General features: G+C 44.3%; 3 protein-coding genes and 1 pseudogene across 4 annotated transcripts in view; 2 read left to right on the top strand and 2 right to left on the bottom strand.

The window, feature by feature from the left end:
* LOC127010104 (mitochondrial DNA helicase-like) overlaps positions 1–573 on the top strand; it is an 11,815-nt gene extending 11,242 nt beyond the window's left edge. Inside the window, exon 13 of the mRNA XM_050883938.1 lies at positions 1–573. This exon is cut by the window's left edge and continues 263 nt beyond it. The gene's annotated coding sequence lies outside the window, so the exon portion shown is untranslated.
* A 260-nt stretch (positions 574–833) lies between these two features.
* Positions 834–13,739, top strand: LOC127010102 (NADH dehydrogenase [ubiquinone] 1 alpha subcomplex assembly factor 3-like). 2 transcript variants are annotated; one of them, XR_007762897.1, is made up of 8 exons: positions 834–896; positions 2,482–2,623; positions 8,127–8,251; positions 8,520–8,679; positions 9,590–9,734; positions 10,455–10,543; positions 11,029–13,205; positions 13,275–13,739. XR_007762897.1 is itself a non-coding variant. In XM_050883936.1 (7 exons), the coding sequence occupies exons 3-7, from the start codon at positions 8,187–8,189 to the stop codon at positions 11,194–11,196; spliced, it is 627 nt and encodes a 208-aa protein (XP_050739893.1). In that variant the 5' UTR covers positions 834–896; positions 2,482–2,623; positions 8,127–8,186; the 3' UTR covers positions 11,197–13,739. The 2 variants fall into 2 exon arrangements, 1 of the variants encoding a protein (XP_050739893.1); XM_050883936.1 differs by having other exon boundaries at positions 11,029–13,739.
* On the bottom strand, positions 2,054–4,851 carry LOC127010103 (actin-binding Rho-activating protein-like). The gene is made up of 5 exons (XM_050883937.1): positions 4,768–4,851; positions 4,163–4,320; positions 3,776–3,926; positions 2,993–3,085; positions 2,054–2,469 (listed from the first exon to the last, which is right to left on the bottom strand). The coding sequence occupies exons 1-5, from the start codon at positions 4,825–4,827 to the stop codon at positions 2,356–2,358; spliced, it is 576 nt and encodes a 191-aa protein (XP_050739894.1). The 5' UTR covers positions 4,828–4,851; the 3' UTR covers positions 2,054–2,355.
* On the bottom strand, positions 12,468–21,153 carry LOC127010101 (estradiol 17-beta-dehydrogenase 11-like; annotated as a pseudogene).
* Between the last annotated feature and the right edge of the window lie 1,347 nt (positions 21,154–22,500).

Raw genomic sequence — 22,500 nt, 5'->3', positions numbered from 1 at the left:
GAGGAAGAAGAAGAAGAGAAGACTGAAGAGGAAGAGGAGGAGAAGGAGGAGGAGGAAGAAGAAGAATGAGAAGACTGAAGAGGAGGAGGAGGAAGAGGAGGAAAGTAGATTAAGAAGGAATGAAGGAGAAGAAGAGGAGGAGGAAGAAGAAGAAGAGAAGACTGAAGAGGAAGAGGAGGAGGAGGAGGAGAAATAAAGAGCAGAAGAAGAAGAAAAGGAGGAGGAGGAAGAGGAAGAGGAGGAAATTAGAAGAAAGTTTGGAGATGAAGAAGAAAGGAAGGAAGGAAGAAGAAGAAGGAGGAGGAGGAAGAGGAAGAAGAATTATAAAGAAGAGAATGAGTTAAGGAAAGGAAGAAAGAGGAGGAGGAGGAGGAGGAAGAAGAAGAAGAAGAGGAAGAAGATAAAGAAGAAGAGAGAGAGAGAGAGAGAGAGAGAGAGAGAGACAATGGCTTAGTATTAGTTGCTTAACAATTGTGTAAATATAATTAGTTTGTATTTTTATATTACCAAAAAAGACATAATTAGATCTGGCTTCCATAGAGAATTAGTAATATTAAAATGGACTGAATTACACCCCAATGTTTTATTTATCATTCATTAAGGACTTTGAAGTTAATTTTCTGAGTGTTTTATAAGTTTGTGATAATTTGCGTAAGAAAAAAAGATACTCATTTGACTAGGAGAATAATCGTAATTGTTCACAGGGATATTACAGACGTTATATAACCCTACATTTCTATTCATTATTATTTTATGTCCGTCTTTAATGCAAATATAATCACTTAAAAGCTAAAATAAGAGGGAAATATATAAGTTTAGGTAATAATCCACAGTTTCTCATTTGACTCCCGGTCCTCAGATTCCCTCCCCGGCTCGCAGCAACCTCATATTTTAAGGTATTTTACGGTATTTCTCAGCATTAAACAAGCGGTCCAGCTTAATATAGATACACGAAGGCCTAGTGCACCTATATTTAAGTTGTCAGTCCTTAAATATACCGCTAAGGGTGTTAAATAAGGGAAAAATGGGTTTGTTTACATTGGTCCTCTCCCACATGTCCGAGTCAGCTGATGGACTTAGTGACGAGGCGGGGTGTGTGTGTGTGTGTGTGTTTGTTGTTTGTGTGTGTGTGTGTGTGTGTGTGAGTGAGTGAGTGTGTGTGTGTGTGTGTGTGTGTGTGTGTGTGTTTGTTGTTTGTGTGTGTGTGTGTGTGTGTGTGTGTGTGTGTGTGTGTGTGTGTGTGTGTGTGTGTGTGTGTGTTTGTTGTTTGTGTGTGTGTGTGTGTGTGTGTGCGTGTGTGTTAAGCAGCTTGCACACAGCCTCCACATTCTTGCCTGGCATTGCTTATTTCTGACAGGTGTTGAACCATTCCAGATTCTTTAAAACCCATTCCAAATTCTTTAAAACCCATTCCAAATTCTTTAAAACCCATTCCAAATTCTTTAAAACCCATTCCAAATTCTTTAAACCCCATTCCAAATTCTTTAAAACCCATTCCAAATTCTTTAAAACCCATTCCAAATTCTTTAAAACCCATTCCAAATTCTTTAAAACCCATTCCAAATTCTTTAAAAGCCCATTCCAAATTCTTTAAAAGCCCATTCCAAATTCTTTAAAAGCCCATTCCAAATTCTTTAAAACCCATTCCAAATTCTTTAAAACCCATTCCAAATTCTTTAAAACCCATTCCAAATTCTTTAAAACCCATTCCAAATTCTTTAAAAGCCCATTCCAAATTCTTTAAAAGCCCATTCCAAATTCTTTAAAACCCATTCCAAATTCTTTAAAAGCCCATTCCAAATTCTTTAAAAGCCCATTCCAAATTCTTTAAAAGCCCATTCCAAATTCTTTAAAACCCATTCCAAATTCTTTAAAACCATTTTCTGCTGGAACAACAAAATAGTGACTCCTCTCTGTTGGGTAATGTCATGCTTGATTACACCAATACAGGGGCAAAGTCCCCTCTCTGATGACACAATGTTACACTTGTTGAGTTTACATGCTCTTGATAAATAGTTGTGATGATACAGATGAGGAATACATGAACACATAGTAAGGAAACAACAGTTTATTCGTTAATACAAAACCCATACAGTCTTTTTATAAATACATGGATGCATATATTTGACTGTATACATGAAAGCCAGTAAGGTTCTGGTACATATAGTTTTACATATATATTTCAATTGCATAGTGATTAATAAGCGTAGGAATATATAGCTGTGTGTGTGTTCTCTTTTCTTAGCCTTGTGACACACCCCAATCCCAAACTCCTTATGTGTGTATGTATCTATATGAATGAGTTATGTGTATATGTATGTTTATGTGTGTGTGTGTGTGTGTGTGTGTGTGAGATCATTTCTTAGCCTTGTGACACACCCCGACATCAAACTCCTTATCCTCATTCAGTTCGGCGCGAATCTCAGCGATCGGCTTAAGCAACTTGATCACAGTGTCATTATTCCTCCCCTGACCAACCAGAAGACACCACCACCAGGACAACCAATCAGGAGACAGCACACCACCAGGGGGACAGCCAATCAGAGGGGAGGAAGCCATTGGAGGTCACCGGGAACAGCCAATCACGTGGAAGGAGGAAGAAAGGAGAAAAATTGATTGATATGTGAGTGAATTGTTGAGTTTTTTTATTATTATTATTAGTTGTAGTAGTAGTAATAGTAGTAGTAGTAGTAGTAGTAGTAGTAGTAGTAGTAGTAGAGGGATGAGAGTGAAGATTAAGTAGGAGGAGGAGGAAGAGAAGAAGAAGGAAGAGGAGGAAGAGGAAGAATGGTATCAACAGAAGTAGGAGAAGGAGGAGGAGGAGGAAAAGAGAGAAAAAAATAAAGAAAAAGGAAGAAGAAGGAGGAGAAGGAAGAGAATGGAAGAAGAGGAGGAGGAGGAAGAATGAGAGAGACACACACACACACACACACACACACACACACACACACACACACACACACACACACACACACACACACACACAACTGACCTGGAACAAAGTCTCCCCCTCGAAGGTCAAAAGGTCATACTTCCGTGCCCTTAGAAGCATGCCCACGACCTTATTGGAGATCCGGGTGTAGAGCTGGAGAGAGAGAGAGAGAGAGAGAGAGAGAGAGAGAGAGAGAGAGAGAGAGAGGTTAGTTTGGGTCAAGAATTATGATTGATTTTTTTATTTTTTTTATTATTATTATTAAGTTCTATTTCTCCTTCCTTTTCTTCTTCTTCTTCTCTTTCTCATTCTTCAACTCCTCCTCCTCCTCCTCCTTATTCCTCTTCTTCCTCCTTCTTTTCTTCTACTTCCTTCTCTAACTCCTCTTCCTCCTCCTCCTCCACTTCTTCTTCTATTTCTTCCTCCTCCTCCTCCTTTCTTTTCCTCATCTACCTCCTCCTTCTCTCCCTCCTTCCTCTTCCTCCTCCTCCATCTACTTCTTCCTCAACTATATTCCCTCTCCTCCTCCTCCTCCTCCATCTCTTCTTCCTCTTCCTCCTTATTTTCCTTCTACCTAATCTCCTCTTTCTTCTCCTTCTTCCTCTGTCTCTTCTTCCTCTTCTTTATTTACATTTTTCTAACCTTCAGTTTTTTTTATATATTTTCTTTTGCGAACTTAACTGAACCAAACCTCCTCCTCTTCTCCTCCTCCTCCTCCTCCTCTTCTTTATTTATTTATATTTTTCTAACTTCAATTTTTTTTCTTTCCTTACGAACTTAACCTCCTCCTCCTCCTCCTCCTCTTTCCTCCTCCTCCTCTTTCCTCCTCCTCCTCCTCCTCACCTGAAACAGCTCTCCAAAGGTAATGGCCGCTGTACCATCCGGCAGCTGGTAACCTTCTTGGTGAATCATGTCGCACAGAAACACAACCTCAGCGTTCACATGTCTGGCGGCCCCGCGACCTCGCCTCTCACTCTTACTGCCGGCGACGGGGCTGTAGGGGGGCGGGAGGGAGATTAAGGGGTGTTAGTTTGGGGGGGAGGTCAAGGGAGGGGTGTTAGTGAGGTGTTACAGAAATGGTGGTTTAGATGTTTGCTCTAATCTGCGTTGCTATCCTTCCTTTCCATCACACTTGCTCGCTATCTCATTCTTATCATTCCAGTAGTATTTTCTCATCCTTCTTCACCCATTCCATCCCCCCCTCTTTCTCCCCTCCCCCCCCTCACCCACCGGCCGTAGTTGGGGTCATCCTTGGACAGCTTCGGCCGCTCCCCCGCACGGAACTGGCCGCTGAAGGGGTTCTGAGACATCTTGTTTTGGTGTTTCGCGGCGCTCTCGGCAAACTGCTTTTTCTTCTCCGCGAGGCTGCTGTGAGGGTGGGCGAAGGGCTGAGAGAGAGAGAGAGAGAGAGAGAGAGAGAGAGAGAGAGAGAGAGAGAGAGAGAGAGAGAGAGAGAGAGAGGAGAGAGAGAGAGAGAGAGAGAGAGAGAGAGGAGAGAGAGAGAGAGAGAGAGAGAGAGAGAGAGAGAGAGAGAGAGAGAGAGAGAGAGAGAGAGAGAGAGAGAGAGAGAGAGAGAGAGAGAGAGAGAGAGAGAGAGAGAGAGAGAGAGAGAGAGAGAGAGAGAGAGAGAGAGAGAGAGAGAGAGAGAGAGAGAGAGAGAGAGAGAGAGAGAGAGAGAGAGTTTATTGTTGCAAGTAAACAACAAAGGAGAGAGTTGTGTTAATAGTAATATACATGTAGTTGTGGTTTTCTTTTATTTTTTCTCCTTTATTCTCTCTCTCTCTCTCTCTCTCTCTCTCTCTCTCTCTCTCTCTCTCTCTCTCTCTCTCTCTCACCTGTGTAGTTTCCTCCGGGGTTGAGTTGCCAGCGGTCGCTTTTTCGTCCAATTTCGCCATCCGCTCTTTCAAGTTGCCACCACGACCACAGATCTGAAGTAGTAGTAGTAGTAGTAGTAGTAGTAGTAGCAGTAGCAGTAATAGTAGTAATAGTAGTAGTAGTAGTAGGTAGAAGTAGTAGCAGTAGTAAAAGTAGTAGTAGTAGTAAAAGTAGTAATAGTAGTAGTAGTAGTAGTAGTATAGTCCGTTTCATTCCGTCTGTCCACTCGTGAACGTAGATGTGGCACCTGGGTATTGTGAGTTCGTGATTGCGTGAAGATCAACTTAATATTTTCAGTGATATATTTGAGTGTGTGTGTGTATACTAAAACCCTCGAGCCCTCTTATATGAACCCCAAACATGAAAATTTGCATCCATAATCTACCACACAAGCACACGAAGGAACAACTTGTATATTAAACAGTTGAGTCTGACCACACTGGAACGATTCATAGGTCGGTATTTTAAAACACACTCGCTTCTTACATCAGCTATTTCTAAAGGTCAAAGAGCGGGTCAGTCGGGTTCCAATGAGTGTTTCTTCAGGTTCACGGTACAGAGGAAGGGTCAAACTACCACCAGGGTCATAAAACTACCCTTGGAAATGCCCACAACTCCTACGAAAGCCTTGTCAAATATGTGTTCTTAGCTTCACGGTACAGAGGAAGACTCACACTACCACCGGGGTCATAAAACTACCCTTGGAAATGCCCACAACTCCTACGAAAGCCTTGTCAAATATGTGTTCTTAGCTTCACGGTACAGAGGAAGGGTCAAACTACCACCAGGGTCATAAAACTACCCTTGGAAATGCCCACACGCCTACGAAAGCCTTGTCAAATATGTGTTCTTGGGCGCCAAAATGTCACGACCCTCACATCGGCTATTTCTAAAGGTCAAAGAGGGGGTCAGTCGGGTTCCAATGAGTGTTTCTTCAGGTTCACGGTACAGAGGAAGACTCACACTACCACCAGGGTCATAAAACTACCCTTGGAAATGCCCACAACTCCTACGAAAGCCTTGTCAAATATGTGTTCTTAGCTTCACGGTACAGAGGAAGACTCACACTACCACCGGGGTCATAAAACTACCCTTGGAAATGCCCACAACTCCTACGAAAGCCTTGTCAAATATGTTCTTAGCTTCACGGTACAGAGGAAGACTCACACTACCACCAGGGTCATAAAACTACCCTTGGAAATGCCCACAACTCCTACGAAAGCCTTGTCAAATATGTTCTTAGCTTCACGGTACAGAGGAAGACTCACACTACCACCAGGGTCATAAAACTACCCTTGGAAATGCTCATAACTCCTACGAAAGCCTTGTCAAATATGTGTTCTTAGCTTCACGGTACAGAAGAAGACTCACACTACCACCGGGGTCATAAAACTACCCTTGGAAATGCCCACAACTCCTACGAAAGCCTTGTCAAATATGTGTTCTTAGCTTCACGGTACAGAGGAAGACTCACACTACCACCAGGGTCATAAAACTACCCTTGGAAATGCCCACAACTCCTACGAAAGCCTTGTCAAATATGTGTTCTTGGGCTGCGATTTGTCTTGTAATTCGACCCCATACAGCCTTTCAGACGCCCATATTTCACCTCAATCAGATACACAAAGTGACATCAGACTCTGCAAGTGTCTATACATTAGGGATTTTGATGCGTTGCTTGTAAATAATGTGTGAAGCCTAATATACGAAATAGCCAGCTAGCATCGCATTCAACAGTTATTATTTGCTATTTAATGTTGTTTTGATTATTAACCGTTAATTACAGGTATAGATTATTAAGATGCCCTTTATATGCACCTCCAGAGCCAGATGTCTTATAATACACCTGAAATGAGCTTTGAATTTTGATGCGTTGCTTGTGAATAATGTGGGAAGCCTAATATACGAAATAGCCAGCTAGCATCGCATTCAACAGTTATTATTTGCTATTTCATGTTGTTTTGATTATTAACCGTTATTTATATGCAGTTAATTATTAAGATACCCTCTATATGCCCCTCCAGAGCCAGATGTCTTATAATACACCTGAAATGAGCTTTGAATTTTGGTGCGTTGCTTGTGAATAATGTGGGAAGCCTAATATACGAAACAGCCAGCTAGCATCGCATTCAACAGTTATTATTTGCTATTTCATGTTGTTTTGATTATTAACCGTTATTTATATGTAGTTATTTATTAAGATACCCTTTATATGCCCCTACAGAGCCAGATGTCTTATAATACACCTGAAATGAGCTTTGAATTTTGGTGCGTTGCTTGTAAATAATGTGGGAAGCCTAATATACGAAATAGCCAGCTAGCATCGCATTCAACAGTTATTATTTGCTATTTCATGTTGTTTTGATTATTAACCGTTATTTATATGCAGTTATTTATTAAGATACCCTCTATATGCACCTACAGAGCCAGATGTTCTTTAATACACCTGAAATGAGGTATCAATCAGTGAATTTGACAACCCACGGATCGTTGAGCGTGACGTGACTGTGTTTGGTACAAGCTTGTCTTTCCCTGTGCTTGTGTGTTTGGTTATTGTCGATGCAAACGACTGAGGTGTTTTTTGTACACATATATAAACATTCAAATATCTCTCTCTCTCTCTCTCTCTCTCTCTCTCTCTCTCTCTCTCTCTCTCTCTCTCTCTCTCTCTCTCTCTCTCTCTATCTCTCTCACTATCTCTAATTTCTCTCCCGTGACTGGTGGAAAGGAGGGACAACACGTGCGGCCGCGAGGAGGGTGGATGATAGACTGAGTGAGAGAGAGAGCGAGAGAGAGAGAGAGTGAGAGAGAGATTAGATATAGTAATCACAAACCATTCAATTCTCTCTCTCTCTCTCTCTCTCTCTCTCTCTCTCTCTCTCTCTCTCTCTCTAATTGCGTTTTAGAGAAGAGAGAGAGAGAGAGAGAGAGAGAGAGAGAGAGAGAGAGAGAGAGAGTTTAAAGATAGCTCACACAGGGCTGGCATTGGTCCACCATTTCTAAGTAAAAATAGAAAGCTTTTGTTGATGTTAAAATGAAGGAAACATTATTATTATTATTATTATTATTATTATTATTATTATTATTATTGTAGTAGAAGTAGTAGTAGTCTCCTCTCTCTCTCTCTCTCTCTCTCTCTCTCTCTCTCTCTCTCTCACTCTCTCTCTCTCTCTCCTCTCTCTCTCTCTCTTCCTTCTTCCTCCTTCTCCTCCTCTTCCCTTTTCTCATTTAATTCTTCCTCTTCCTCCTTCTTCTCTTCCTCTCCTCCTCCTCCTCCACTTCAATCCTCCCCCATTCTATCTATCTATCTATTTTCCAGGTAAGGTCAACCCACACTGACCATTTGCACAACCTGACCTGACCTTCCCAAGCCTTCAAGATGCTGCCCCTCAGACGATTGCTTTGGGCAGGGTCAGCAGGGAGGGTCACTTCATGCCTGTCTGGGTGAGTGAGTGAATGTGTGTGTGTGTGTGTGTGTGTGTGTGTGTGTGTGTGTTAATCTTTCCATATTTCTTCCTTCTCCACTTCTTCTTTTCTCTTCTTCCTCCTCCTCCTCCTCCTTCTTACTTACATTGCAACTCTTCCTCCTCCTCCTTCTCCTCCTCCTCCTGTGTGTGTGTGTTTGTGTGTGTGTGTGTTTCAATCTTCTTCAGTCTTCTTTCTCTTCCTTCTTACTCTCATTTCAACTCCTCCTCCTCCTCCTCCACCACAGAGGCCTCCGCATACCACCCATCACCACCACCACCACCACACCACCACCAGCAGCGTCAACACCACCCCGGCGCTTTCAACACCACGTGGATGACAGGACCATTGTGAAGGTGTTGAATTTGGAGAGCGAGGCGGGAATCATGGTTGACGCCTTCAGCCAGGTGAGAGAGAGAGAGAGAGAGAGAGAGAGAGAGAGAGAGAGAGAGAGAGAGAGAGAGAGAGAGAGAGAGAGAGAGAGAGAGAGAGAGAGAGAGAGAGAGAGAAAGATAGAAAGGGAGTTGAAAGATTGAGAAAGGAAGAGAGTTGAAAGATTGAGAAAGGAAGGGAGGGAGGGAGAGACAGATGAAGGAAAGAGAATGGAGGAAGGGAGAGAAAAATGTGAGAGAGGAGAGAAGAAATATGGAGAGAAATGGAGGGAAGGAAGATTAGGAAGAGAGAGAGAGGTAGGGAGGGAGGAAAGAAAGGAGGAAGGGAGAGAAAAGAGAGAGAGAGGAAGAGAAATATGGAGAGAGAAAGGGAGGGAAGGACACATGCTTAGGGAGAGAAACTGGAGAGAAAGGAGAGGAGGAGGAGGAGGAGAAAGACATGTAGTTAGAAGAGGAGGAAGAAGAAGAAGAGGAGGAGGAGGAGGAGGAGGAGGAGGAAGAAGAAGAAGAGGAGGAGGAGGAGGAGGAAAAGAATACAACCACACAAGACTAACTACATCTAAAACAACCACAAGACTAACCATACATCTAATACAACCACAAAAGACTAACCAAATCAACCAAGCTATCCTTCACTGCAACAAGCTTCCTCACACACACACACACACACACACACACACACACACACACAGGTTAGAAGAGGAAGGAGAAAGAGGAGGAGGATAGTAGAGGAGGAGGAGACAACCACAAAAGACTAACCAAATCAACCAAGCTATCCTTCACTGCAACAAGCTCCCTCCCTCACACACACACACACACAGACAGGTTAGAAGAGGAAGAAGAGGAGGAGACAACCACAAAAGACTAACCAAATCAACCAAGCTATCCTTCACTGCAACAAGCTCCCTCCCTCACACACACACAGATCGGCTTCAGGCTCAACAACGGACTGTCAATCGTGGGTTCCGTGGCGCTGTTCCCCAAGACCGTGCTGTCCTGGGGCGTCCGATGTGCTGCGGACATCAACGAAGACACGCTCTCCCTCTTCTATATGCTGGAGCCGAAGATAGGTGTGTAGAAGGGGGAGGAGGAGGAGGAGGAGGAAGGGAGAGAGAGAGAGAGAGAGATTTTTGTATAGGTTAAAAGATGAAGGGAGTGTGTTGTAGAAGATGTATTGGAGGATGTGTAGATAGGGAGGGTCTGCTGAAGAAGAAGAAGAAGGTCATTTTTCTATAAAGTCAATTACAGAAGATGTGTAGATGGGAAGGGGCTGAAGAAGGGGGATTTTTGTACATGGGAAGATGAAGGGAGTTTGTTGTAGAAGGTGTGTTGGAGGATTTAGGAATATGTGTCGAAAGGGAGGGTCTGAAGAAGAAGAAGAGGGGGGGTCATTTTTGTATAGAGAAAGATGTAGATAGTGCAATAATAGAAGATGGTGTGTGTGTGTGTGTGTGTGTGTTAGGAGTGTAGAGAGGAAACAAAATTAACCATCTATTATCTCTCTCTCTCTCTCTCTCTCTCTCTCTCTCTCTCTCTCTCTCTGTGTGTAGATAGGAAACGAAATTAAACAATATTATATCCTTATCTCTCTCTCTCTCTCTCTCTCTCTCTCTCTCTCTCTCTCTCTCTCTCTCTCTCTCTTTATTCTTCCTCTTCCTCCTCCTCCTCATTCCCTTACTTGATAAATGAGATAAATACACAGAAATTACTTGAAATATATATAGCTTAACCCCATTTAACTCTCTCTCTCTCTCTCTCTCTCTCTCTCTCTCTCTCTCTCTCGTCCACAGATATCCTGGTCCTGGGCATCGGCGACAAAGGGACCCCCGTCAACACCAGTATCATTCGCTTCATGAAACAGAAGGGCATCACTTTGGAGGTACAGAGAGATGCTGTCACCCTGTTGCACGCATGACCTCACCTGACCTGACCTGCTCTTGTCTACTTCTTGTTCTGAATTGTCACTTTGTCGTCACTGTGTCATATCTCTCTCTCTCTCTCTCTCTCTCTCTCTCTCTCCATTCTGTTCCTCTCTGTTTCCCTCCCTCCTTCCTCTTTTCTCTCTCACTCACTCAGATCCTGCCTCCCTTCTCTCTCTCACACTCTCCCTCAAATCTTGCCTCTCCCTTCTCTCTCCCTCAAATCCTGCCTCTTTCTTCTCTCTCACACCCTCCCTCAGATATTCCCTCTCCCTCAAATCCTGCCTCTCCCTTCTCTCACACCCTCCCTCTCCCTCTCTCCCTTAGATTCTGCCTCTCCCTTCTCTCACGCCCTCCCTCTCCCTCTCTCCCTTCTCTCAAACCCTCCCTCTCCCTCTCTCCCTTAGATTCCCCTTCTCTCACACCCTCTCCTTCTCTCCCTCAGATCCTACCCACTGAGAGCGCTTGTTCCACCTTCAACTTTCTCAACATGGAGGGCAGGTATGTAGCAGCTGCCCTCATACCCCCAGAGGCCCTCAGGCACACCCATGACGACTTGATGGCCGCCCAGCGCTCCTCCAACACCCTCTTCACCGACCGCTCCGAAGACTAGGGCCTGGGGGTTGTAGCGGGTGTGATTGTAGAGAAATATGTGTATGTGTGTGTTGGTAGTGGGTGTAAGGGTGGAAAATTTGTATATAGAATGGGTGTGAGAGTAGAGAAATGATATAGAAGAGGAGGAGGAGGAGAGGGATGATAGAAGGAGGTAAGGAGGAAGAAGAGGAGAGAAGAGGGAAGATTGAAGGAGATAAGGAGGAAGGAAGGAAGGAGAAGATTAGAGGAAGGAGAAGAAGAGGAGGAGGAAACAATCTCTTCTTCTGTCTCAGTCTTCTCTCTTCTCTTCCTCCTCCTCCTCCTCCTCCGAAATCACTCTTATTTATTTATATTATTAGTTGTTATTTATAATGGGAAGCGAACAAGACAAATTAATATAAGTGTACAGATGCCATAAGTAATAGTGGTTTAGTAGTTCCGGGAGAATCTGGCGGGCGGGGGGTGGCGGCTTTGGGGTCAGCCCCGCCACACACCCGCCACACACACTCAATACTTCTCATTTCCTCTCATGTGTCAGTTATTTACTACCTTTAAATGAAGTTAATTAAATAACTGGATAAGCCAATAAGGTCATGCTGTGTTAAGATTGTTTAGTTTTTAGGATAATAACAGAGATTTTATGTAAATACCAGGACGCCTGACAACGCTGTATTCCAACGTTGTCAAGTGTCCTGGTATTTGTAGTGCGGCGACGGCCTGATGAACGAGCCTCCCATAACCCACCTCTTTGGCCGACCCGGTAAGGAGTGGCTCTCCCGTCACGCTGGTCGCGGGTTCAATCCCAGGCAGCCGGGGAATACCCTCACTTTGTCTTGATTAATTTCTCGTGTTATTTCGATGCACGCAGAGGCCGTGTTGAGAAATAGGAAGGATTTAGAAAAGAAGCTCGTCGGGGCATTATGTATTTACACAAGATATGTTATTATCCTAAAAACTAAACAATCTGAATACTATATGACCTTATTGTATTATTCAATTATTTAATTAACTTCATTTAAAGGTAGTAAATAACTGACATATGAGAGGAAGAGGGAGGTGTTGAGAGTGTGTGGCAGGCCTCGGGGCGGTGCTGACCTTGGCTGACCCCCAAGCCGCCAGATTCTCGTGGAAATACTTTAGTAGTAGTATATTTCTTCTCTCATTCACTAAAAGTCTCTGTTCCATGCATGACCTGACGTGACCTCCCCAAACCCACTTCTTGTTCCGAAAGGTCACTCACTCTCTCTCTCCTTCAGTAATATTTATATAGGGAAATTTAAACCACTAACACATTTTTATTTATTTTTATTAGTAGTAGAAGTAATTTTGTTCATGTATTGCCGACTTAACATCTAGATAACAATAACAAGTTGGTTTTTCTAACAATAACAAGTTGGTTTTTCTTAAGCCTAAAAACTGCTGCTTGTAAAATAGCTCTGATGTAAAAAATTGTAAATATATCTATGTGGAGGGATTTGATAACTATTGCAAGGTTTGTCTTACTATACCAACCAAACACACACACAATTAGATATAAGCCTCTCTCTCATTCACACAGATAGATATAGGTCTCTCTCTCTCTCTCTCTCTCTCTCTCTCTCTCTCTCTCTCTCTCTCAGCTCACAGGCCCCACAAATGTCACCCCACAGTATGTTGACAACCCCCACAGACACATGCCCCCAACAGATACATATATGTCTCTCTCTCACACACACACACACTCAATATTCAATCTATATTCTGTAAAATTAACCTCAAACCTAAATTTTAAAACACTTCCAGGCTCACACATGCATTTGACGAGGCTTTAGTAGAGGCTGTGTTGGTATGTCCATGGGTAGTGTTATGAGCCTGGTGATAGTGTGACAAGGCTTTGATAGAGAGCTGGTTTTGTATGTCCATGGGTAGTGTTATGAGCCTAGTGTTAGTGTGACAAGGCTTTGATAGAGAGCTGGTGTTAGTATGTCCATGGGTAGTGTTATGAGCCTAGTGTTAGTGTGACAAGGCTTTGATAGAGAGCTGGTGTTAGTATGTCCACGGGTAGTGTTATGAGCCTAGGGATAGTGTGACAAGGCTTTGATAGAGAGCTGGTGTTAGTATGTCCATGGGTAGTGTTATGAGCCTAGCAATAGTATGTCCATGGGTAGTGTTATGAGCCTGGTGATAGTCTGACCCTTCCTCTGCACAATGAACATCAAAACCACTCATAAGAACCCAACTAACGTCCCTTGTGGCCTTGGGAAAAAGGTTATCATGTGAGCCTAATGTATTCGAGCATACCAACATGTGGTTACTGTATGATTCAACCCTGTATATAGATCTATTAAGGGGGTATTCAGGCTTTAACTTATGTAGCGTGTAAAGACTGGGTCAGCGCACGCCACCGAGTCTGTCTCACAAAAGTATATTGATGGAAAATTTGACGGGGAATTCAATTTTGGTCTAGGATTTCCTCTGCGGGTTGTAGTTTCGGAATTATTCAAGATTTAATTCCGAGAGACTTCAGATGGCTGGGAATTTTTCAGTATGTAAAAGTTTGTGAATAAATAAGTTGAATATGAATTTAAATCTTTCTCTTTTGACTTTGAAATTACTGAAGGGATTACTGTAAAGCCTCTCTCTCTCTCTCTCTCTCTCTCTCTCTCTCTCACACATATACATACACACACGCACACAGGCACATAGTAAGGCACCTAAGATTACGCACATAACCCCACACGAACCTTTCCCGAGCTTAACGAATATAGTCTTATGCGCACACAGACGCTCTAATATTATTAAATAGTACATGGAATTAGAGAGATTATTAGGAATGTTTTGTTTCTGCTAAATTATCACAAGAATTAATGTATCACTGAATAAATTAATGCTAAAAATAATAATAATAGTAATAATAATAATAATCTAATAGAGAGAATGGACATAGGGAAAGAGAAGGAGATAGATATAGAATAGGAGAGAATGGAGAAGAAGAGGAGGAGGAGGATAGAAGGAAACAAAGGAGAGAGAGAGAGAGAGAGAGAAAGAAGAGGAGGAGGAGAAATGGAGAAAAAAGGAAGAATTGAGAGAGAGAGAGACAATAGGAAAAAAAGAAGATACAAAGATGAGAAAGAGAGAGGAGGAGGAGGAGAAAGAAGAAGAGAAAATAAGTTCAGAAAAAGATTAAAAAAAAACACAACCTTATCATCACAACCTTGTATAACGTGTGTGCGGGTGTGTGTGTGTGTGCGTGTGTGTGCGTGTGTGTGTGTGTGTGTGCTTGATACATGCTCCTCCTCCTCCTCCTCTTCCTATCTTCTTCCTTCCTCTTTCTTTACCTTCTTGTCCTCCTCCTCCTCTTCTTCTTCTTCCTCTCTTCTCTCTTCCTTCTATCCTCCTCCTCCTGCAATCTTTTTCCTTCCTTTCTCTTCTTCCTCTTTCTTTACCTTCTTGTCCTCCTCCTCCGCCTCTTCTTCCTCTCTTCCTTCTATCCTCTTCCTTGTTATTCTTCTCCTTCTCTCTGATCTTCTCTCTTTTCTTCTTCTTCTTCTTCTTCTTCTTCTTCTAGTCCTCATCAACTCCAGTGTCCATGAAGTCCAGGAATGCCTTGCGGACCTCCCTTGGCATGGCGCTGTAAAGAGAGAGGAATGAAGGAAGGAAGGAAGGAAGGAAGGAAGGAAGGGAGGGAATGTGGAAGGAAAGAAAGAAAGGAAGGAAGGAAGGGAGGGAAGAAATGAAGGAAGGATGGGAGGGAATGTGGCAGGAAAGAAGGAAGGGAAGGAAGGGAGGGAATGTGGAATGAAGGAAGGAATAGGTGAATGAATGAATAACCAAATGAAGGAAGGGGAGGAAAGATTGATAAATGGAGGAATTGAAGGAAAGAAGAATTGGAGGGAGGGAAGAATGGAGGGAGATTTGAGAGGGGGAAAAAAAATAAACTGTCTCTTTCTCTCCCTCTACCTCCTCTCCTCTCTTCTTCCCCCTCCTCCTCCTCCCAGTACCTTCCATTCTCCTCCCCTCTCCAAAACTGTCCCCTTCCTCTCTCCTCTTCTCTTCCCTCCTCCTCCTCCTCCCAGTTCTCCCTTCCTCTCTCAAACTCCTCTCCCTCTCCCCTCTCTCTCCCCTCTCCAAAAACTGTCCCCCCTTCCTCTCTCTCCCTAACCTCCTCCCCTTCTCCCCGTTCCCCCAACACTTACTTAACAACCCAGTGTCCGTAGTAGTCCCTGGGGGGTATGCAGATCACCTCCTCACCCCTGCGCACCCCCTCGATGATGTGGGCGGCGCACTGACTGGGGGATGTGACAGGATTGAGTGACGGGAACCTGTGGAGTGGAAAATAGTTTCTTTAGTGAATGCTGTAGAGGTATAAAGATAAGCCCCCACTCCCTCATTGCCTCCCTTTCCTCCACTGTCTCCATACAACTCTGAAGGGGAGGCAGTGGCTGAGTGGTTAGGAGGCAGGTGTGGTTAGCCCGTGGACCTGGGTTTGAGTCCCATTGATGCACACGGACAATTTTCAACCACCTTGGCCTCCCTTGTGGTCTTGGAAGAACAGAGAAGTGAGGAAATAAGGGAAAGAAAAGAAGGCAATTTGTGTCTCTCCTTTTCATCTCTCTTTTATTTTCCTGCTTATTGATTTATTTCCTTCGCCTTCCTTCCTTCCTTCCTTCCCTTCTTCCTTCCTTTTTCTTTCTTTCTTCCTTTCTTCCTTCCTCCCTTCTTTCTTTCTCTTCCTCCCTTCTCTTCCCTTCTTCCTTCCTTACATCCTTCCTTCTCTTCCTCCCTTCCTTCCTTCTCTTCCTAACTCTCATTTCTCACTCATTCCTCATTTCCCATTCCTTCATTCATTATTCATTTCTTTATTCATTGTTTCCTTCCGAGTGTGTCAAGGTCACCCACACGCACCGTTGCCAGGTCATTGTACTCAGAGCATAGTGTTTACTGGTTTCTGATGCCTAACTATTGCCAAGAAACATCAGAATCTAACTCTCTTAACGATAAATATAAAAGTTTCGTTATCAGAGACCAGAAGACAATTTTGGGGTAGGAAGTTGGGAGGCAAAAACAGTGGTCGTGATTTGCAGTCTAGGAGAAATCTGTTGAAATATAGGATTTTTTCAAGACCAGAGATAATTAGTGATAAAAAGATATAGAGATAAAAACAGCCATGAATTCAAAGCAAAAAAAACTAAATAAAAACAGATATATATGTAAACAAGACAACAGGGGCCTAACAAACAAACACACACACACACACCTGATACGGGGTCGCTGTGCCAGGCCCGTGTCCACCACAAACGGATAAACGCAAGTGAACTGGATGTTAGGGTGACGGCCAGCGTACCTCAACTCCTCCGTCAGCCCCTCCATCAGACCTGCCGAGGGAGGGAGAGAGATTGAGATAGAGAAAGGAGGGAGAGGTGAGAGAAAGGAGAAGGGAGGGATTAGAGGAGGAAAGATGGGAGAGAAGAAGAGAGGAGACATGAGAGAGAATGGAAGGAAGGGGGAAGAGAGAGAGAGAGAGAGAGAGAGAGAGAGAGAGAGAGAGAGAGAGAGAGGAGAGAGAGAGAGAGAGAGAGAGAGAGAGAGAGAGAGAGAATGGAAGATTATACAGATTGGAAGGGAGAGAGAGAGAGAGAGAGAGAGAGAACAGGAATGAGAGAGAGAGAGAGAGAGAGAGAGAGAGAGAGAGAGAGAGAGAGAGAGAGAGAGAGAGAGAAGAGAAGAAGCAGGGAAGAAGGAAGAGGAGGAGAAGATAGGAAGAGAGAGTGTAAGATGAGAGGAGGAAGAGGAAGAAAAAAAATTAAAAACACAAATTAAAAACAAAAAAATATATATCAGAACTCAGACGGAAGGGATTTTTTTGTCTCATATCTTTTTAAAACCCTAAACTGCTTCCTCCTCCTTTCCCGTATAAAACAAACACATAAACAAACATTAAAAACAACAGGGGAATGGACTGAATCAGCTCACCTCAGACGGCACTTTTTTACAGTAGTGGAAATAGTTCAAGGGAAAAAACAGAAACAATACTAATGAAAAATAAAAATCCCGCTACTCAATGTGCTTAATATAGAATCAGCCCAGTGCATTAAAAACAACAGGGGAATGGACTGAATCACCTCACCTCGGACGGCACTTTTTTACAGTAGTGGAAACAGTTCAGGGCAAAAAACAGAAACAATACTAATGAAAAATAAAAATCCCGCTACTCAATGGGCTTAATATAGAGGCGGCCCAGTGCATTAAAAACAACAGGGGAATGGACTGAATCACCCCACCTAGGACGGCGCTCTTTTTACAGTAGCGGAAATAGTTCAAGGGAAAAAAACGGAAACAATAATAATGAAAAATAAAAATCCCGCTACTCAATGGGCTTAATATAGAGGCAGCCCAGTGCATTAAAAACAACAGGGGAATGGACTGAATCCCCTCACCTAGGACGGCGCTCTTTTTACAGTAGCGGAAATAGTTCAAGGGAAAAAAACGGAAACAATAATAATGAAAAATAAAAATCCCGCCACTCAATGTGCTTAATAGAGAATCAGCGCAGTGCATTAAAAACAACAGGGGAATGGACTGAATCACCTCACCTCGGACGGCACTTTTTTACAGTAGTGGAAACAGTTTAGGGGTCATAGAAAACGGAAACAATAATGAAAAAAAGAAAAATCCGCTCACCTCGCACGGCAAACTTGGAGGCACAGTACGGGGCGATATTGGACGATGCGACGAGACCGGCGATGGAGGACAGGGCAACCACACGCCCCCGCCCGGCCGCCAGGAAGCTCGGTAGCCACTCCTGCAGGGTCTGAAGAGGAGGAGGTAATTATGAGAGAGAGAGAGAATTAGTTTAGGGAAGAAAATGGAGATGGTACAGGGAAGACTAAAGGAAAGAAGGGAGAGGTTTATAAAGAGAAGAGACAGAGAGAAAGAATGAGAGAGAGAACGCAGAGAGAGAGTTTAGGGAAGAAAATGGAAATGATAAAGATGAGATTTATACAGAGAAAAAGAATGATTAGAGAGAGAAACAGAGAGAGAGAGAGAATCAGACTTACAGAGGTAGAAAAGACTGAATTATTTTTGTATACAATGAAATAATGAAAAAAAAGACAAAAATTGATATACATAGAACATTTAAAGTCTGCTAATCTGAACTCTCTCTCTCTCTCTCTCTCTCTCTCTCTCTCTCTCTCTCTCCTCCTCCTTCCTTCCTCCTCCTTCCTCTCCTCCCCTCCCTCCCTCTCTCTCTCCTATCCCTTCCTCACTTACCCAGAACTGCGCAAACCCATTGACCCTAAACACATCCATGATCTTCGTCCCGTGTGTCTGAGGAAGGGTTTGCAGCATGACCAGCGTTGTTGACCAGGATCGTGACCTCGCCGACCTCCTCCTGATCCTCTTGAGACGGCTTACGTCGTCCCTGTTGGCAACGTCGATTACGACGCTGCCCCGCCCTCCTTAAGGATCTCCTCGGCTGTGCTCTTGTTGGTACCCTGGGGAGGAGGAGGAGGAGGAAGAGGAAGGAATGTATTTGGGATTAGTATTATGAGAGAGAAAGGAAAAAGAAGATATATAGAAAGAGCAGAAGAGAAAAAGAAGATTAGGAGAGGAAGAGAAAGAGGAGGAGGAGGAGGAGGGGGAAGGATTGCATAAGGATTAGATTTGTAAGAGAAGGGAAGGAAAGAAATGAGAAGAAAAATATTGAGAGAGGAAAGAAAAGAGGAGGAGGAGAAGGAGGAATGGAGAAAGGATTGCATGGAGATTAAAATATATAGGACTTACTCTTTTCCTTTCCTTCTTTATTTATTTCTATTTTCCTCATTTCACTCTTCGCACACACACACACACACACACACACACACACACACACACACACACACTCACTCACCTCATTGATATCCAGACACACAACACGGCTGCCAAGTCTCGCAAACTGAAGACTTAGCTCCTTCCCGATGCCATGCCCGGCGCCCGTCACCTGCAAGGGAAGGGATGGGTAAGGAAGGAAGGGAAGGGAAGGTAGGGAAGGGAAGGAAAGGGAAGAAAGGGAAGGAAGGGAAGGAAGGGAAGGGAAGGGAAGGGAAGGGAAGGGAAGGAGGCTGTTGACTACTGGCAGACTTATGGAACCAGAAGGAGAGAGAGAGAGAGATGAGGAGAGGAAGAGGAGGAAGAGGAGAATGTGTGAGGGAGAGAAAGGGGAGGAAGAGGAGGCAATGAAGAAGAGATGGAGGGGGAATGGGAGGCAATGGAGAGAGAGAGAGAGAGAGAGAGAGAGAGAGAGAGAGAGAGAGAGAGAGAGAGAGAGAGAGAGAGAGAGAGAGAGAGAGAGAGAGAGAGAGAGAGAGAGAGAGAGAGAGAGAGAGAGAGAGAGAGATAGAGAGAGAGAGAGAGAGAGAGAGAGAGAGAGAGAGAGAGAATGAGAGAGAGAGAGAGAGAGAGAGAGAGAGAGAAAGAGAGAGAGAGAGAGAGAGAGAGAGAGAGAGAGAGAGAGAGAGAGAGAGAGAGAGAGAGAGAGAGAGAGAGAGAAAAGTTGTCCATAACCTACTAAGTCTGAGTGCAAATATTCATCACACACACACACACACACACACACACACACGTACCAACACAATCTCGCCGGCCATGGATGCCAGGTGCGGGGGTCTGATGTGCCGCCAGAGTGCCGCCAGGGTAAGCACGAAGGCACGGAAGAGCAGGTGCACAAAATCACACACCAGCAACACATACTGGTAGACCACCATTAGCCCGCTGATCATGGTCTGGGGGGGCGGGAGGAAGGGGGTTGTTAGGTTAGGTTAGTGTTTGGTTGTGTGTCAGGCAGGGAAAGTCACACACACACACACACACACACACACACACACACACACACACATACACACACACCTCTTTATCCTCCCTGTGTTTGCATGACCTCAAAACAAACACTGATAAAACACACACACACACACCTCTTAGCCTCCCTGTTCTTGCATGAGCTCAAAACAAACACTGATAACACACACACACACATACACCTCTTATCCTCCCTGTGTTTGCATGACCTCAAAACAAACACTGATAAAACACACACACACACACACACACACACACACACACACACACACACACACCTCTTAGCCTCCCTGTTCTTGCATGAGCTCAAAACAAACACTGATAACACACACACACACACACATACACCTCTTATCCTCCCTGTGTTTGCATGACCTCAAAACAAACACTGATAAAACACACACACACAAACACACACACACACCTCTTATCCTCCCTGTGTTTGCATGACCTCAAACAGCAACACAAACACACACAGACATTTCCAAACACCGCCACAAACACACGTAGACAACACTTGATAAACACAAACACACATGCAAACAACGATGAAAAAACATGAAACCAAGCACTCCAAACACACAAACAGCAACACACATTTCCAAACACTGCCACAAACACACAACTCAAAAAACAAACAGAAACAAAGCAAACAAACACAAAACTGAGCATTCCAAACACACGAATCCACCCACAAACACACAAACAAACACCAGAAATTTAAAAACACGAAAACAAACACACGAGAGAGAGAGAGAGAGAGAGAGAGAGAGAGAGAGAGAGAGAAACAAACACAAGACCGAGCACACTAATCCACCCACAAACACAAACACACACACACACACACACACAAACACCATCAACGTAAAAACAAACACAAGCATAAAATAAACACACAAACACACGGCGATGACGAGTCCAGTACGTGATCGGGTCGTGTGTTCAACAGGTCGCCAGCCTCTCACCTCTTATTTAAGCGTACAAGGACGATCTGAGGGTGTTTTTCGGCGGCCACAAGGAAGCTTCACCCTTATCAGCCTTATCAGATGCGTCACCCTTGTCCCGGCGGCCTAAAAAAGGGTGATAAGGGAGAAAAATTGACCCTTTGTTGACCCTTCCTCCTCCACGCCGCCGCTGCTGCCCTCTTGGTCTGGATCTTGATGTCACAGGTGGACAGGTATGGGCGGTTTTTGGTCTTGGTCTGGTCGATGGTTGATGATGCTACGGGATGCCTGATGTTTATTCATTTATTTTACACTGAAGGAAACAGCTCAAGGGCAAGAAAAAAATAGAGAATAATGATGAAAAAAAGACTCGTCACTGTTCCTATTAAGAGCCGAGAGGAGTGGCCAAGAGAGGTCAATTTTGGGAGGAAGGAGGAAACTATACCTTTGCAACAACGCTTATCATGTGTTTTCAGGCGTTCTTCGCAATTAATCAGTCAGTGGGGGCATACATCCGGGGCGCGTTATCACACCCACCCCACGACTCCCCATGCAGGCCTTCCCACCCTGACGAGCACCTCCCGGCAGGATCCATCGACTTGCTCACGGCATGAACTCCGTGGGCGTCCCCTTGGCCTCCTCCACCCAGGGTTGTCGCTCACACAGACAATACCCCGGTGAGCAGGGTCGCCCTCTGGTCATCGTGCCACGTGCCCGTGTAGCCGGAGCTGGCGTTGAGGGACTATGCAGGTAATATACAAATTATGTGGAGTCAGTCTCACGCAGCAGTCGCCGGTTTGACACAAAGGGCCAGTCTTACAGTCCAGTCCAGCACGTTTGTAAGCTCCCCAACCAAACACAAAACACGACGAAAATGCCTTGTATAGTGTTTTTTTTTCTTCTTTACAGCAGAGGAGCCAGAGAGCAAGGGTAGCAAAAAAAAAAGTAACAAATGTGAAAAAAACACTATACAAGGAATTTTCGTCGTGTTTTGTGTTTGGTTGGGGAGCTTACAAACGTGCTGTACTGGCCCAAAGTCATTCCAGCGATACCCCGGGACTCTGCATAAACACTACCAAAGGCATCACCCCGCTTATCAAAGTCCCCATTTAGCGTCCATGCCTCACACCCACAGAGTGAGACAAAGTATAGCAAGGTATGTGAGACTCCGAGATTTCAGTGTCCTCGCCACACGTATGGACAGACTGTACTGTTTCTGGAGTCCCAATTAAGGGCTTGGCCTCCGCGTGCAGTGCCTCCAGAGCCATCACCAAGACCTCCAGCGACTCCGCCAGGATTACTGCATCATCGGCAAAGACAAAGTCAGTGACCCTGGTATTGCCAATGGATGCGCCGTAATGACTGGTCCACAGCTCTGCCCAGTACCCAGTCCATACAAGTGTTGAAAAGCGACGGGACAAGGACACAGCCCAGCCTCACTCCCACATTCACGGGAAAGACGCTGACAAGCCCCCCAACACTCCACAGCACTCTCTGTCCCAGCATGCAGGCCAGTCAGCAGACCAACAGTCCTCGCAGGAATCCCACGGAGTCGCAGGAGATCC

The sequence above is a fragment of the Eriocheir sinensis genome, chromosome 42, assembly GCF_024679095.1.
Source record: "Eriocheir sinensis breed Jianghai 21 chromosome 42, ASM2467909v1, whole genome shotgun sequence".
Taxonomy (NCBI): domain Eukaryota; kingdom Metazoa; phylum Arthropoda; class Malacostraca; order Decapoda; family Varunidae; genus Eriocheir; species Eriocheir sinensis.
The sequence above is the reverse complement of the archived record's forward strand: the minus strand, read 5'-3'. Positions and strand labels throughout refer to the sequence as shown.